Source organism: Herpailurus yagouaroundi, unplaced genomic scaffold (genome assembly GCF_014898765.1).
Source record: "Herpailurus yagouaroundi ecotype Mexico unplaced genomic scaffold, PumYag 141, whole genome shotgun sequence".
In the NCBI taxonomy this organism is placed as follows: Eukaryota; Metazoa; Chordata; class Mammalia; order Carnivora; family Felidae; genus Herpailurus; species Herpailurus yagouaroundi.
The window spans coordinates 3539908-3555550 of NW_024412396.1; the positions used below are offsets into that span (position 1 = coordinate 3539908).

Sequence of the window (15643 nt, forward strand, 5' to 3'; positions counted from 1 at the left end):
CTCCTCGTGGGAACAGCCCTCTCAGCTGTAGTGAATGAGCCGGGGCACAGAGGGCATCTGGAAGGGGCAGGAGTCATGGGAGAAACTTTTATGAGTCCTTCTAGTTGGCGACTTACGGCTGCTTTGTAGCCCAGCCCCAACCAGAACCTGGACCCAAACTCGATTGCAGCCCCAGCCCCAACCAGAAGGTAAACTCTAATACAGCCCTTGCATTTAAGGCATCTGGGGCAAATTCTGCCCCAGAACAGAGACTCTGGTTCCCCATGGGAGGAAACAGCAGGACCGAGCATGAAATGAAAGGGCGAGGATGAGGTGACACACCCTAACTCTCTCCTTTCCTCTTCCAAAATAGGTGGCAGTAGTAATGGTGGTGGCGGTGGTGGCGGCGGCGGCAGCATAGCAGCCTGGGGGGCCTCTCCATTGTTTATTCAGTCCCAATAAGTTAAAGAACAGGGGTGGGGAAGGATCTCCTAGGTGAGGATGCTGTTAACTGAAGGCAACAGCTCGGCCAGGTGCTCAGAGATGCCCGCTACTTGGCACAGGGGGTTGCCCTGCAGGTCAAGGAGGACCAGCCTGGGGCAGGAGGCAAGAGGCTGGAGCGCTGTGGGCTGCTGGAGGCCTTGGGCAGAAGAGTCAAGGAAAATGAGGCATGTTCCCCCAGATCCACGAGCTCCCGTGTATCTATTCCTGTTCTCCCTCAAGACCAGGTGCTGCTGCCTGGCGGTCTGGCTGGCAGGCATCTTGCACACTTCCCTGGAGGGAATAAGACTATAGACTGCAAACACCTGCCCATGGGGCCAGGCTGGAAGCCCAAAAGGCAGGCCAGATGTGGTACGAGAAGGAGCGGTGGGCTATGGCCAACAAGAAAGCTAGCTCTGGCTCCAGGGACATCCATGACTCAACAACGGCCAAGGGTTGCTGAGTGGAAATGCAGGCCAAGGGTTGCTTTAACTTCCAATTTTTTTAAAAGTAGGCTCCACACCCAACATGGGGCTTGAACTCATGACCCCAAGATCAAGTGTCTCATGCTCTACCAACTGAGCCAGCCAGGTGCCCCTAACTTCCAGTTTTTAAGTAGAATCAGAATTCTCAAGTTTTTAAATATGAAGCTTCCTGATTTTTAAAGTACCATGGGGTACCCAAGAACATCTGGAGGCTGCTGATTTATGAACTCTGGCTTGAGGAAGTCACTTCTACCCTGCAAAACGACCAGTGCAAGTCAATGATGGCCCACACAGCCCAAGCTATCCTCTCTCCTTAGCTTAGACCACCAGTGGCCCCTCTCCCACCCACCCTGCTTGCTGTCTGTCCCTTCCCAGCCCGGCAGCTCATCCTACCCGCTGTCTGAAAGGCACCCAGAAAGAAGGATACGGTTGTTGCACAGTGAGAGCTCCTGTAGTCGGGGCAGGTTGGTGACACCGTCCAGGGACTCTATGGCATTATCATTGGCCTGAAGGACCTGGGGAGCAGGGAGGGCAGGGAAGACGAGGCCAGGCAGGCAGCCGTCAGCCTGGGACTGGTACAAGCAAGTAGGGAGCCTGGGGTGATCGGCTTACAGTGCAAGGAAAGGCTCCTGGGGAAGTCTAGGTGACCGAGGCAGAGAAGGCACAGGGTCATTTGCAGGGGCTGGGAGGATCTGGACACCTCTTTGTAGGGTGGGCAGACTTCTGAGGTGGAGAAAAGGGAAGAGGAACACCCAGGACAGTGGTGACGGAGTGCTTTACCTCAAGGCAGCGCAGGGCAGCCAGGGCAGGGGGCAGGGCTCGGAGACGATTGTGTGACAGGTCAAGATGAGTGACCAAGAGCAGCTGTTCCAGATGGCAGAGTACTGTCAGATCCTGAGGAGGGGAATGAGATACCCGATGAGGCTTGGGGGAGGGGCCTCAGCCATCGGTCACGAGGCACTGACCCTCTGTGCTCCACACAGGCCCCTGGAGAGGAGAGGACGGGTAAGCTTACCTTACAACCACCCCCCCCACCCCGACAGTATACACTCCCCATCAAGCACATGGGACAGACAGGGGTGCAGGGGTGGGGTGGCCAGTGAGTGGATGGGGAGGAGGCAGCCTCTGGCAGGGACAGGAAATGCAGGAGGGCGCTGGGGTGGGCACAGACACTGGCAGGAGCGGGACTGCTGCGGCTGGGGGATCAGTCTGGTGGCAGGGGAGGCGGGCTGCGAGGACATGCTGAAGCCACTGTGTTGGGAATACTGGCTGGGAAAGACCCCAAGGAGAGGAAACACAGAGTCTGGAAAGTTTGTCAAACATCTCCAGAAACTACTCAGGCTTTAGGAGCCGCGGCCTGCTCCAGGGAGGGAAGCATCGGAGTGAGTGGGGGTGAGTGAGGGCTCGCTCTGAGGGAAGAAGGAAGATGTGACCGGTCCCGAAGAAGGGACGGCACGAAGAGGTCCTGATGACTCAGGATTTGAAACTGCGTAACAAGAATGATGGGGCAAGTGACGGAAAACAAGGCCAGGAAGAACAGCCTTGAAGGAAGAGGAGTTCAATCTCGGCTAAGAAAAAAGTCCAGAAAGGCACCTGAGACTGGGGCCAAAGCCATGGGTTTGGTGAAACCAGACTGAGGGCCTCAGCTGAGCCCATGGAGAAGACACAAGAGCTGGCCAGGGGATGAGGGGGAAGGGAGGGCCAGCAGGGCGAGGGCCCGGGGAAGGTGTGCACAGCAGTCCCTACCTTGTGACCCAGGTGCAGCACGCGCACCTCAGCATACTCCATCTTGAGCACACTGTTCTCCAGCAAGAACTTGCTGCGTAGGTCATCCAAGTACGCTGCCCGCATCGGGTCCACGGCCTGGCGGGGACGGGGAAGGCGAGCAAGGCCCATCAGTTGTCTTCCTGCGGCCCACCAGGCCTCCCCCTTACCTGTTCCTCCAGGTCCAACTTGCCTTGAGGGTCTGGAAGTACTGGAGCGTCTCTTTCTCATACAGCAGAGGATCCAGTGCCCGCATCAGCAGGATGATAGTGAGCAGGCACCCTGAGGAAGGGAGGGGGGAGGACTGTCTCTTCTAGATCCCCTGCTCCCATCTCTTGAGACCCTTCCTGCTCTCCCCAAGAGGCCTTCCTGGAAAGGGGCCTCCTTAGAGGATCAGGACCTTGGGGAATGGGGCCTCACACTTATTCTCCGGCTCCAGCTCCTGTAGCTCCTTACAGGATTCAAGTTCGGACTGTAGCACCGTGGACTTCTCCACCGACAGCTCACACCTGAGGATGAGCAAGGCGGGAGATGGGATGGCGTCCACTCAGGGTGCTAGTCACCCCCAGTATCCAGTCTGAGACCATATGCCCGAGCCTCCAGCCTCCCGCCCCAGAGTCCAGACCCCCTCTCCTTGTCTGTGTGCTTCCCTGTCATCACCTGAAGAGCTGCTCATCCGTGGCCGAGTCCCGGCACCAGCCCTCCTGGCGGCCTGAGAGAAGGAATGGGTGGTAGAAGGGGGCAACCATGAGAGGAGGAGAGGGACAGGGATACTGCTGCGAGGGGATAAAAACATAGAGCTTGTGTCACCTTTTAAAAGCACACACTCCTTGTGGGCATCGCCTTCTGTCCAAATGACACGAAATGTATGCTGGGGCAATTGGTCATTGAGGGAGGCAGCAGGCAAGTCACAGAGCTGGGAGCACCAGGTTAAGGAAATGCTCGAGCCTCACCACTTTTCTGACTGTCCCACTCCAGCCCCACCCCAGTCCCCCACTCTGCCCCATCAATCCTGGGATACCCAGACGTGGCTAGGCCGGCTCCTGCCATCTGGGGTCCTCCACTCCACAGCCAGGGGTGACTCATCAACCAAGAGCAGCAAGGTCTCTGTCCTGGACCCCACCTGGCCCAGGAGACAAAGAGAGACCCGTCAGCCCCAACAGCACTGGGCCCACATCCATGATGCTCTCCGGCAAAAGCTGCAGGACTCACTAGGAGGGGCCGAGAGAAGGAGACAGTCAGACAGGCCTCATCCCGGCTCACGTGCAGGCAGCGCAGGGCATCCTGGGGGTCAGCTGGGGGGGAGACACAACCTCAGGTCTCCTTAAATCCTCTTCCATTCCTTCCAAGCCCTAAACACCCAGCCTCTTTCCCCACTGCTCACCTCGTCCCAGGAGCCAGCGGTGATAGAACCAGGCACTCTGATCATTGGGGTCAGTGAAAAAGGCATTCTGTACCAGCTCCAGCTCTGCAGGGGCCAAGGAGGCACAGGATTCTGGTGGGCTCCTGGCCGCCCCAACATCCCACCCTCACCCAGGAGTACCTCCAGCCCTCAGTTTCAACTATCTGTGGGCCTTGCATAGCGGCTACATATATCAGCTGTATCTTTCCCACTGCAGAGGGATTGACTCTTATGTACCCCCAAAGCCAGGCACAAACTAGGTGCTCAGTAAGCCCAAGTAGCAGGTTCAGGAACAGGGTTAGGCATCAAGGCTGGAAAGGAATCACTGCAGAGTCCTCCCCAGCACCCTCTGACCCTCCTTACCTTTGAGTAGCACATCCTCAGGGAGGCGTCCCTGTGGTCCAGAGTCCGGCGGGGGGTGCAGCTGGGGCAAGAGACAGGAGCGGTAATGCCAAGAGGAGTAGTTGGAAAAGTTTCGGGTGATGAGACTGTCAGTGAAGGCTAGCTCCTCTGCAGGGGGTACAGCTGCCTGTGCAGCCACAAACCGCCGGTAGTCCCAGCAGTGAACTAGGAAGAAGAGTGACAGCACATCTCAGAAGTCGGGCAAGAGGAGCTTCATAGCTAGAATCCCCAGAGTTCCCTTGGAGGCCCTTAAAAACACCTCTGTGTGTTCTACAGAGCATGCATTTGTCTCCAGCATCCCTTCTGCCATCAGCTCAGTGAACCTGTCCTGGTCATCCCTCCCAACTCTGGGCTTTACTGAGGCCCCAGGACCACGAGGTGGGACACAATCAGTAGGCACGTACAGTTCCGCTCATCGACCTCGAGGAAGCGGGCACATAACTCCAGCTCCCGGGCCCAGTTGGGCTCTGGCAGGCGGCCCAGCAGCCAGCAGCGGTGGTGCCAGGTACCATAGGACTTGGGGTTCACCCGCAGGCAACTCTCCAGGAAGCCCAGTTCTGTTTTCACCAGAGAAGCCAACTCCTCAGGGGACCTGCACTCAAAGGGAAATGGGGCTCAGGGCCCTACAACACCCAATCTCAGTTCACTCCTGACTTTCTGCACTCAGCCCTCCACTCCCCTCTGCCTATGCTCCTGGCTGTCCCATTCTTCCTCCATCACTGGACCTGGGCAGGAGAGGGCTAATGCCATCTTCCTGGGGCCCTTAACTCCTACGCACTTTTGGGCCTCCAGCTGCTGAAGCACCTCTCGTCGACAGTTCCAGAGGGTGGCAAAGTCAGGATTGGCTCCCAGAATCTGGCTTGTCAGTTCCAGGACAGACTCATCCAGCTCACCAGCCTGGCGCTTAGAAGGCAGGCAGCAGGGTCAGAGGTCATAGGCAAATACAAATAGAACTACTGAATATTCTCAGAATGCCTTTCTATACAATAGGTAGCATGCAGAACGCTTTATGGGTTTACGTGTATTCTCTCATTTAATTTTCACAACAACCTTATGCAGTAAGCCCCATTTTACAGATGAACAAACTGAAACTTAAAGAAATTCAGTAACCTGCCCAAGATCACATAGCTTGTAAGTGACAGAACCCACATATGCAGCCAGGCAGTCCAACTCTAAGGCCCAGCTCTTGGCCTCTGTGCTATCCTAAGAGGGCCACCTGGTAAAGGGGCTACCTCTGAGGGCCCCACCTTCTGGAAGACAGTCTGGGTGGCTGACTGGTATAGCTTCAGCTTCTGCTCCCGCTCTAGCCTTTTGGCTTCCGCCTGCTCTTCCGATGTCTTCACCTTCAGGCGCCCGTGCTACAGGGATGAACGGGTTGGAAGGGCGCAGGCTGCCTTGCAGGGGCTGACCCACCGAAACCCCCAGTGCGGAACCCCAGGTTTATACAGGGCAATGGAGGCAACGCCACGCGGGGCACGGGCATGGGGAGGTGAGGGGCTTTGCTCACAGTTCTCACCATGGTGCCGGCTCAGGGTTCAGGACCGGGGAGGGGTCCCTTGGAAGCCTGAGAAACCTGGGAAAAAAGTGTCAATCATGGGAGCCCCGCCCCCGCTAGCCCCGCCCCTAGCTATTCCCCGGAAGCCGCACGCGAGCCTCGGAGGAGACCCCTGCGGTGTGAAAGGGTCGGGGAAGAGCGGCGCCCGTCCTGGAGAAGCGCTCACCCACACTGGGATTCGTACCCGTGCCGCCCTGCCCACAGCCCGATCTTCCGGGACCGGACCCGATCCAGGGAACTGAAGCAATAGGGACAACATGCGCCTAGAGACTGCCGCTACCCGCCCACCCCACAGATCCCAGACACTCCCGCCCCGCGCGGGCCGACCCACCTGCGCCGAGGGGAGGCGTGGGGGACGCTAAGCTGCCGCGCCTGCCACGGAGTCCGGGCGCAGGCTAGAGCGGCGCCACGCCCGGTCTCTTCAAGGCGCAGCGCCCTCTGCAGGCGTGGAGAGGGGCCGGCGGCGGAGTAGGCGGGCTCGGTAGACGGCGTGCGCCGGTACTCTCTAGAAAGGCTAAATCCCTGTTTTACTTCTTGTGTTTACGAGTGCGCGTGCGCAATGGAGCACGCAAGCAGTAGGGGCTGCAATTTCAGTCAGCTGGTAGAACTGCAGTGTAGTTGCATAAGTTTTTTCTACAGCCGGGAACTCACGCACTAGCCATCCTGCTGACCTCATTCTGGCCACTGGCCATCTAGTTGCCACATCTAACTGGTGGAGTTTCCTGTCCTTATCTCCACTGATCCCTGAAGCTTTCATGTAGCCGACTTCCTTACACTTGACACCCTTTCCTGGCTTCTCCTGCGCCTCTGCCCCAATCTTCTCATCTGTTCACCTTCTTCTCCCCTAAATGTTGGTGATGTCCAGGGCCCTTTCACCACCGTCTTTAACATCACACATTGTTCCTGGGAGAACATTTACAAATCCAAGCCTTCTCCTGCTTGGAGTTGGAGCTCCCCAGAGCTCTGTCCTGGGCCCACAGATTTTCCGGCCCCGCACTTTCTCTGGGTGAAGTCATACACACTCATAGTTTTAATTACCACCTGGGAGTTGATAACACTCAAACTTGTGTCTCCAGCCCAGATGTCTCGTGAGCTGTAATAATAAACATATATATGTGCACACCTATTCAAAAGCCTATTGGATATCACCTGGGTGTTCCAGAGACACCTCAAACTCCGAAAGTTAAAAGGTATCGTCTCCCATTCATTCTTTTCTAAAAAATTAATTAATTATTTTTCAAAATTTATATCCACGTTAGTTAGCATATAGTGCAACAGTCATTTCAGGGGTAGATTCCTTGATGCCCCTTACCCATTGACTCATCCCCCCTCCCACAACCCTTCCAGTAACCCTCTGTTCTCCATATTTAAAAGTGTCTTACGTTTTGTCCCTCTCCCTGGTTTTATATTATTTTTGCTTCCCTTCCCTATGTTCATCTGTTCTGTGTCTTAAAGCCCTCATATGAATGAAGTCATATGGTATTTGTCTGTCTTTGACTAATTTCGCTTCGCATAATACCCTCTAGTTTCATCCATGTAGTTGTAAATGGCAAGATTTCATTCTTTGGATTACCAAGTAATACTCCATTGTATATATATATCACCTTTTCTTCATCCATTCATCCATCAATGGACATTTGGGCTCTTTCCATACTTTGGCTATTGTTGAGAGTGCTGCTATAAACATGGGGGTGCATGTGCCCCTTCGAAATAGCACACCTGTATCCCGTGGATAAATGCCTAGTAGTGCAATTGCTGGGTCGTAGGGTATGTCTCCCATTCATTCTTAAACTTTGGCCTTTATGTTTTCCTTTTGTAGTGAATGACACTACTCCCTCCCCATTTTTCCTTAGTATCTCTTAAATACTCTTTCCACTCCTACTGCACTAGAATTTAAGCTCATTTCTTCCCAGATTGTTGAAAGTTTTTTCAATGTCCCCCGTCTCCACTCTGTCCTCTCCATTATGAGTTCATTCTCTGTGTTGTTGGATCAACTTTCCTAGAATGCAGGTTTGATTATATCACATCTCTGCCTAAAAGCCTTCTGTGGCTCCTGGGCCAGCTCAGAAAGGTTTCCTGGAGAGCCTTCATGGGGTTCAAGGTGGCCAGTGAGTGCATATGCATGAGTGAGCATATGTGATGTATTTGTGAGAAGTGTGTGTCCATGTGGCATGTGTTCATAGCTCATATTTAAGAATGCATGGCTTTAAATTCTTTATATTTCTTCCACATTTTTCTCAGGTCCTGGAAATGTATACAAACTGCCCACTATATAGTCTGTCCTTTCCTGGGCTCTGTAACAAATGAAGAGGAGAAGAGACACTTTTACTGGCCTCGTGTACTTGTGGTCCCAGTGAGGAAAGAGTCCCACCACTTCTTGGTTGTCTTTGTGCAGGAGTTTTGCATGCACAAAGGATCACATGTGGAGGCAGTAAGCAGAGTGCTTATAAACATGGACTGTTGGGGGGGCGCCTGGGTGGCGCAGTCGGTTGGGCGTCCGACTTCAGCCAGGTCACGATCTCTTCAGCCAGGTCACGATCTCGCGATCCGTGAGTTCGAGCCCCGCGTCGGGCTCTGGGCTGACGGCTCGGAGCCTGGAGCCTGTTTCCGATTCTGTGTCTCCCTCTCTCTCTGCCCCTCCCCCGTTCATACTCTGTCTCTCTCTGTCCCAAAAATAAATAAACGTTGAAAAAAAAAATTTAAACATGGACTGTTGGGTGCCTGGGTGCAGATCCTGGTTTGGCCACTTACTAGCTGTGTGATCTGGGAAAGGTACGTAACCCTCTGTGTTGAGTTTCCCTTGTGTCTCCGTTTCTTCAGTAGTAACAGAAAAAATATCACTACTGGTGACAGTTCAAGTGAAGATTAGATAAAAGGACCTAATGTGAATGCTTAGTAAATAGTAATAGTAGTAATATTATTATTATTATTATTATTATTATTATTATTATTATTTCTAATTTTTATTATAAATATTCAGGACATTGAGGCTCAGAAAGACTAAGTAACTTGCTAAGGGCCATCCATGTCGTAAGTGGCCAAATGGGACCTGTGTCTGGTCTGGTCCAGCTCTCCCACCTCACTAGCCCTTTGTTTGCTTCTGTACACACTCACATGTGCAACCAGACAGCTGGGAACACAGATGCCCACAGACGCAGATTTGCCAGTCTTATATCCTAGTCACCAAGGGAGGAGGAAAGGGGATGGTTGAAAGCCGAAGTAGGCATGAAATACTTCTTAGTGATTACAATCTTGAAACTGGGAAGGTTGAATCAAGTAGGCTTAAGAGAGGAAGTGAGTCTCATGACAGAATCTGCTTCTGAGAAGGTAGGGCCTGGTTTAGGAAAGAGAGGGCAGGAAGGGCATTTCAGGCATGCACTGTGACGTGAAGGAGGGGGAGAACAGACTTGGCTGGCTGGCAGATAGCAGTAGAGCCAGGTGCCTTTGGAGATAAGAGCAATGGAATGAATGACAGGCCTCTTGCTTTAAGGCAAAGGGAGCTGTCAGGAGTTATATTTGGTCTCCTGTGTGTGATAAGTGGGAACCACACAGGTGCCTGAGGGTTATGATCTGAATGATGTTTAAGGAAGAGATTTTACTGCCCTCTATGTAGAAAAAGGAATAAGCAATAATTGAATACCAACTGAACCCTTAGACATCTTATTTAATGTAATCACTACCTATATGAAGTTGGTATTAGTATCCATATTTTATAATGAGAAAAGAATGCATACAGTGGTTTCACAGAGGTTAAGAGGCTTGCCCAAGGTCATACAGCTGGGAGGAAACACAGCCAGAATTCAACCCAAAGCCTGGGTGGCTGCTCCCACCTATGTAGTGGGCATTACCAGAAGCTCAAATTTCAGCTTCTTGAGGCCTGGAAGCCTGGTTCTCTTCATGCTGACCACCTCTTCCCCTGCCGATTATTTCTCTGCAACCACTCCCCAATGTGCTCGCACACACACACACACACACACACATTTACAATGTCCCTAGAACCCTGAGCCAGTGATGGACCAGAGATGGTTTGGAGGGAGGAAGCAGACCATGAGCCCTGGGTCGGGGCCCCATTTAAATCTTGGCTAGGAGCTAGACTTAGTGCAGTGCTGGGCTAGACTAGACAACTTTCTGCTGTGTTGAAACGTTCAATGTCTGTGCCATCCAGTATGGTCACCACTAGCCCTATGTAGCTAGTGAGCCCTTGAAATGTGGCTAGTGCAACTGTGGAAACACATTTTTAATCTAATTCAATTTTAATTTATTTCCATTTAAACAGCCACATGGGGCTAGTGGCTAGTACTGGACAGAACAGTTCTCATGGGTGAGACAGACATGCCAGTATGTAAGCTAAAGTAGGATAGGGGCCCAGGGGCCCACAGAAGGGACATTGACTCAGATTGAGGTCAAGGGGAGTTTGTTCTAGATCTGGTGATATATAACGTTTTACAATTTCTTTTCTTAAACTCCTAATGTTTCTTTTTTCTTCTTGTAAAACTTGTCAATGAAGCACAACATATATACTAAAAGCGTACAGCTTTGATCTTCCTACTTTAAACTCTCCAGCCACAGGTACGGGGAAGGAGGTTATCATCTCCTAGAAATACAGGGAGTAGAGAGGACTGTGAGGAGGAGTGGGGGGGGGGGGTCAATGAGTGGATATAGACTCGTTATAAGGAAGGACTTTCTAATAATTAAAGCTTTCCAAAAATGGAGTGAGTGAGTTGTGAGCTTACCATCATGGGAGATAATCAAGCATATGTTGTTCAACCACTTTTTGACAATGTGGTAGAGGGCATTCAAGGACCCGCCCCAAAGTTCTGAAAGGTTCTGACCCTTGGGATGGAGCAGGGATCAGATGATTCAAAACCCAAGAAGATCCTCTATACTGCCCATTCCCCCAGAGTCCTGGGTTTCCTTGGGCACTTGGTCTGAGCGATTGGATTTTTTTCTCTTTTCCCTCTTCCCCAGTTGCTTCTGCCAGGCTGGGAGAATTCCTCAATGGCCAGCAGTGCCACCATATGCCCATAGCACACTTCTGGGCTGGGGGAAAGGGGGGAACCAGCTAGCTGATGAGAAGGGAGAGCAGGCCCAAAAGACAGAATGGCCTCAAAGGGAAAGTCCCTATGATAGAGCCAGGGCACAGTGGATGCTGACTCATGCTGGTGTTTTATGGGGGAAGAGATGCAGGGAAAGCAACCAGGAAATGGGGCTGAAAAGCTGGAAAAACTCCCGGAGCCAGAACTGGAGCCTTTCTTTCTTACAGGAGCCAGGCACTGCACAGGTTTGGTGAAGAGGACAGCATTGCCTTAAAATTGCTCAGAGTGAGATAGGGAAGCTGAAAGGACTCCACTTTAGAAAGGCTCCATTTCTGCTGTTTCTGTGCTAGACCCCACTTACTCATGCTCTATATTTCCCCTTGCATTTGAGTAAACCAAAGAAGCTGTGCTCCCTTTCCAAGAGGGAGGCTGGAAAGTTAATCATTCTTTGACTTTCATCCTAGACCCCTGCACACCTGATAACATCTGAGAAGAACCAGATCCTAAACATGTTCCAGGACATTAGCTTCAAACAAACTTCCACGGACACTGGCGTCAATACTTGCTACCTTCTGTGGTTTATGGAATAATGCCTGACACTTGCCTTTGATGGGCCCCTACCCTGGATGCCTGAAAAAACATGTCCCTTGGACCCCTTTCCAATATAAACCCCTAAGCCCAGGTGATGGAGAGACTCACTTCTTCTTTTCTGAGTCTCACAGATACCCCATCTGCTATACTCTATCACTTACACTGTTCAGTAAACTCTGCTCTTACCTCCTCCAGGCTCAACTTTGAATTCAATCCTATGTGAGGCCAAGGACCCTCTTAGCTGGTCCTGTGGAACCCCCTCTGGGTCCTGGGACCCGGCATGCCTATGTCAAGAGCATGGGTGGAGTTGGGAATATGGCCAAGAAGCTTGCAAGTGGCAACCATCACTGCACAACTCCAGGGGGTGCTTTGGGTGTAGGGCATAGGAAATGTGAGTAGTGCCAGGAGGCAGCAGCAGCCCTGAGGTTCTATGCCCATGTGAGAAACAGAAGCCTTGACTGTGAGTGTCTGGACCAAGAAGGGGTGATTGGTAAATGAATACAGAGGGTGAACAAGTAGTCCCAGAAAGAAGGTGGTGGGTGGACCTTGGGGTAGATCCAACCCTTACTCCTTCCCTGTCCCATTCATTCATTCAACAGATAGCAACTGAGTGCCCTCTGTGCTGGACACAATGATAGGCATGGGGGCCGTGGCGGTGAGGCAAACATAGGCCCAGCCCCTACCCTCATGGAGTTAATGGCCCAGAGTAGGGCTGTCCAGTAAAACTTTCTGGATGATGGAAATGGTGTAGAGAGGCAGTCACGTAACTGTATAAACAAGTGTAAGGCTACAGTTATGCCCTTAAAGAGAGGGATGTAGTGCTGGGTATGTCCCATGGGTGGGGGAACCTGCCCTATCCAGGGAAGGGGGTAAGATTTCCCAGGGGAGTGAGCTTAGAGCTGGGGCTGTTGGTGTGGGGCAGGAGCCCTGGCTTGGGGCTGGCGGCACACTTCCTCTATGCTTCTCCAGCAGTGGGGCCTGTGGTGCCTGCATTCTAGCTCATTCTGTGGGGTGGAACAACCCCATTTCTACTCTCACTGTGAAGTACCCAAGGAGGATAGTTGGACTGCATGTCCCCTCACCTAGCCTGGTGCCACAGTGGTTGCTCAACATTTACATAATCCAGCCAATCATGAAGCAATAATCACGGAGCCTCAGAACAACTTACCCCATAGCAGTGACCAAGACTGCCAAGGCCCCTGCTCTCATTGAGCTTATACTTGAATCTGGGAGACAAACCCTGTAGAGGCAAATACATACAAGAGATGATTTTAACCAGTCATAAGTGCCCCAAGGAGAATTAAACAAGGTATTGACCTAGAGTTGGTGGTGGTGATGGGAATCCTGGGAGAGAATGAATGACTGAATGAATGAATGGTGAGCAGTGAAGGTCAGATCAAGCACACTGAACCCCACTGGGCTGGGGCAGGGATTAGGAGAGGAGCCAAGACTCTTAGATCCCAGGGTGGGGGAGCTTAGGGCAAGGTGGTAGGGAGGGGTGGTCAGGGATGGCTGCACTTCAGGCCTCATGGGCAGGTCTGAGTGACAGGGCAGGAAATGGACAGGGAGTGCTGTGGAACCTCAGAATTTCAAGCAAGGAAAGAGAATACGTGGAATTGCTGACAGGAGCAGTATTGTGTGCCAGTCCCCTTGTGCACTCAATCATGACTCAGGTTTGAGTTCAGTGGGGGGTGGGGGGGGGGGTGCGGGGGGCAGGGAGGCCCCGGAGTAGAGGTTTCGGGAACTTGTCTTGGGTTGGCCAGCCTCCAAGGGGCCTGCCCCCGCAGAGGTCCCCCAGGACCCCCACAGCTGGCAGCCCTGAGCACAGGGCATGGAGGCTGAGGTGTGTGTTGTGAGTGGGACAAGGCCAAGTGCTGAGGAATACTAGAGAGCAGCAGTCTGGGGAGGGTCGGTCCTGGGCACATAGGCTGGCCCAGTCCACCTGACTCCAGGTAGGGAAGTGGGGCCCTCACCTGTGGCTCCCATCAGGCTTGTGAGCTCAGCCACACACTGGGTGGTGTGGACACTCCAGGCGCTGTTCTGTTCTGTCTGCAGGGTTCAAACATTCTGTGAATGTGTGTGTGTGTGTGTGTGTGTGTGTGTGTAGGAGGTGTGAAGTGTCTAAGACCCAACCCCTGACCTGGGGGGCTGTCAGCCTTATCTAGGGGATTGTATGAGGACATCTATGGCTCTGACACTAGTCAAGAGGCAAGTGATTGTCATAGGTCCCCCAGAAAAGGGCAGGAGCAATGGAAGAGGGTAGAAGTTTCTAGGAGGTTGAGACGAGCCTCGTGAGAAAAAATTCTGGCAGGTAGAAATGGGGCTGGGGTTGGGGGGAGGAGACACCTCAGCGACCAGAACAGCTGGAGCAGAGGCATGGAAGGAAATATAGTCAAAATGAGAGAAGGGCAACTCTAAATTTGGCCAGGACACCTTTGGGTTGAGTGAACTTGGGAATGCTTTCACCATTCTGCCCAATCTCCAACCCTCTTTGCCAAAAAGAAAAGGTCCTCCAAAACCAAAATGAAACCAACTCCCAAAAAAATGAAGCAGCAGAGACAGGGGAATGTGGGGGAAAGACCTCACACTCTAGAGTCATACGTTGAAGCCAGACTCTTTTCCTATAAAGACTTGCAACACAAGGTGCCTGGGTGGCTCAGTCGGCTATCTCTTTCTCTCTTTCTCTCTCTCTCTCTCTCTCTCTCTCAAAAAATTTTTTTAATGTTTATGTTTGAGACAGAGAGAGACAAAGCATGAATGGGGGAGGGTCATGGAGAGATGGAGACACAGAATCCAAAGCAGGCTCCAGGCTCTCTCTCTTATAAAGAAAATTTATTTATTTGCAAGAGATAGCATGAGCGGAGGAGGGGCAGAGAGAGAGAGGGAGAGAGAGAATTCCAAGCAGGCTCCACACTGTCAGCATGGAGCCTGATGTGGGGCTTGAACTCACGAACTGTGAGATCATGACCTGAGTTGAAATCAAGAGTTGGACGCCTAACCAGCTGAGCCACCCAGGGGCCCCAACGTGTCTGACTCTTGGCTTCGGCTCAGGTCATGGGTTTGAGCCCCGTGTTAAACTCCACCCTGACAGTGAGGACCCTGCTTGGGATTCTCTCTCTCCCTCTCTCTCTGCCCCTCTCCTGCCTTCTCTCTCTCTTGAAATAAATAATCTTAAAAAAAAACAAAAAACAAAAAACCTTGTAATCTGGACAAGTACCTCAACTTTTCTGAGCCTCAGTTTCTAAAGCTGTAAGAGAATACTTACCTCATATGGCAGATGTGGAAAGATTAAGTAAGACTTAGGCAGAGCAGTTAGCTGGTGCTCAACAAACACGAATTCTCTCAGCCCCAACAATAACACAAGTCTCTGGCTGTCTCAGCTGTGTTAAAGGGACAGTGAAGGTCCAGAGCTGAGTCACCTTTGCTCCCTCCTACACGAGCCCCTCTGGGGATGCCGGGCGCTGTTTGTTTATGGAGTTCTGGCTTTGCTTGTTTCTTCTGGAACCACCTCTTCAAGAAGGGGGGAGCCAAGATCTGCTCACTGGAGTACAGGTGCATACGTGTCTGTAGTTGCCAGCAGAAACTGCACCAAGCTGACCCTACTTCCTCCCTCTGCCTCTTACACAACATTTCTCACAGGCTCCTCCATGTCCAAGGGCCTAAAAAGGGGCCCTTTTCTTGCCTAGATTCTCCCATTATCAAGGTAAGCACAAGCAGCTTCCAGTTCCTCTGCTCTTCTGGCACACAAGTCGAGGCAGACTCTGGACCCCTTGACCTTACTCCAAGCAAGCTGGCCTACTTCTAAGCACCCTGGGGCACCTTGGTACAAGGCCAGTGGGACTCACCCAGAGAAGGGCCAGCCTGTTCCTGTCCTTAGGCCCTGCTCAGGGCAGATTCTGTCTCTGCAGCTCAACATGAGCTTAACATGGGCCAGGTCAGCCTGGTCAAA

The 15643-nt window shown here is 52.3% G+C and overlaps 1 protein-coding gene across 5 annotated transcripts; it reads right to left on the reverse strand.

The window, feature by feature from the left end:
* Nucleotides 1–410: 410 nt before the first annotated feature.
* Nucleotides 411–6524, reverse strand: RABGGTA (Rab geranylgeranyltransferase subunit alpha). Of its 5 annotated transcripts, none has more exons than XM_040476796.1 (17): nt 6399–6524; nt 6029–6085; nt 5760–5870; nt 5291–5415; nt 4917–5104; nt 4474–4677; nt 4093–4176; nt 3921–4003; nt 3730–3831; nt 3519–3624; nt 3369–3420; nt 3129–3217; nt 2902–2990; nt 2691–2807; nt 1725–1838; nt 1372–1459; nt 411–619 (listed from the first exon to the last, which is right to left on the reverse strand). In XM_040476796.1, the coding sequence occupies exons 2-17, from the start codon at nt 6029–6031 to the stop codon at nt 471–473; spliced, it is 1704 nt and encodes a 567-aa protein (XP_040332730.1). In that variant the 5' UTR covers nt 6032–6085; nt 6399–6524; the 3' UTR covers nt 411–470. The 5 variants fall into 5 exon arrangements, with proteins under 5 accessions (XP_040332730.1, XP_040332728.1, XP_040332731.1 ...); XM_040476794.1 differs by having other exon boundaries at nt 6020–6085; XM_040476797.1 differs by lacking the exon at nt 6399–6524 and adding an exon at nt 6252–6377.
* Between the last annotated feature and the right edge of the window lie 9119 nt (nt 6525–15643).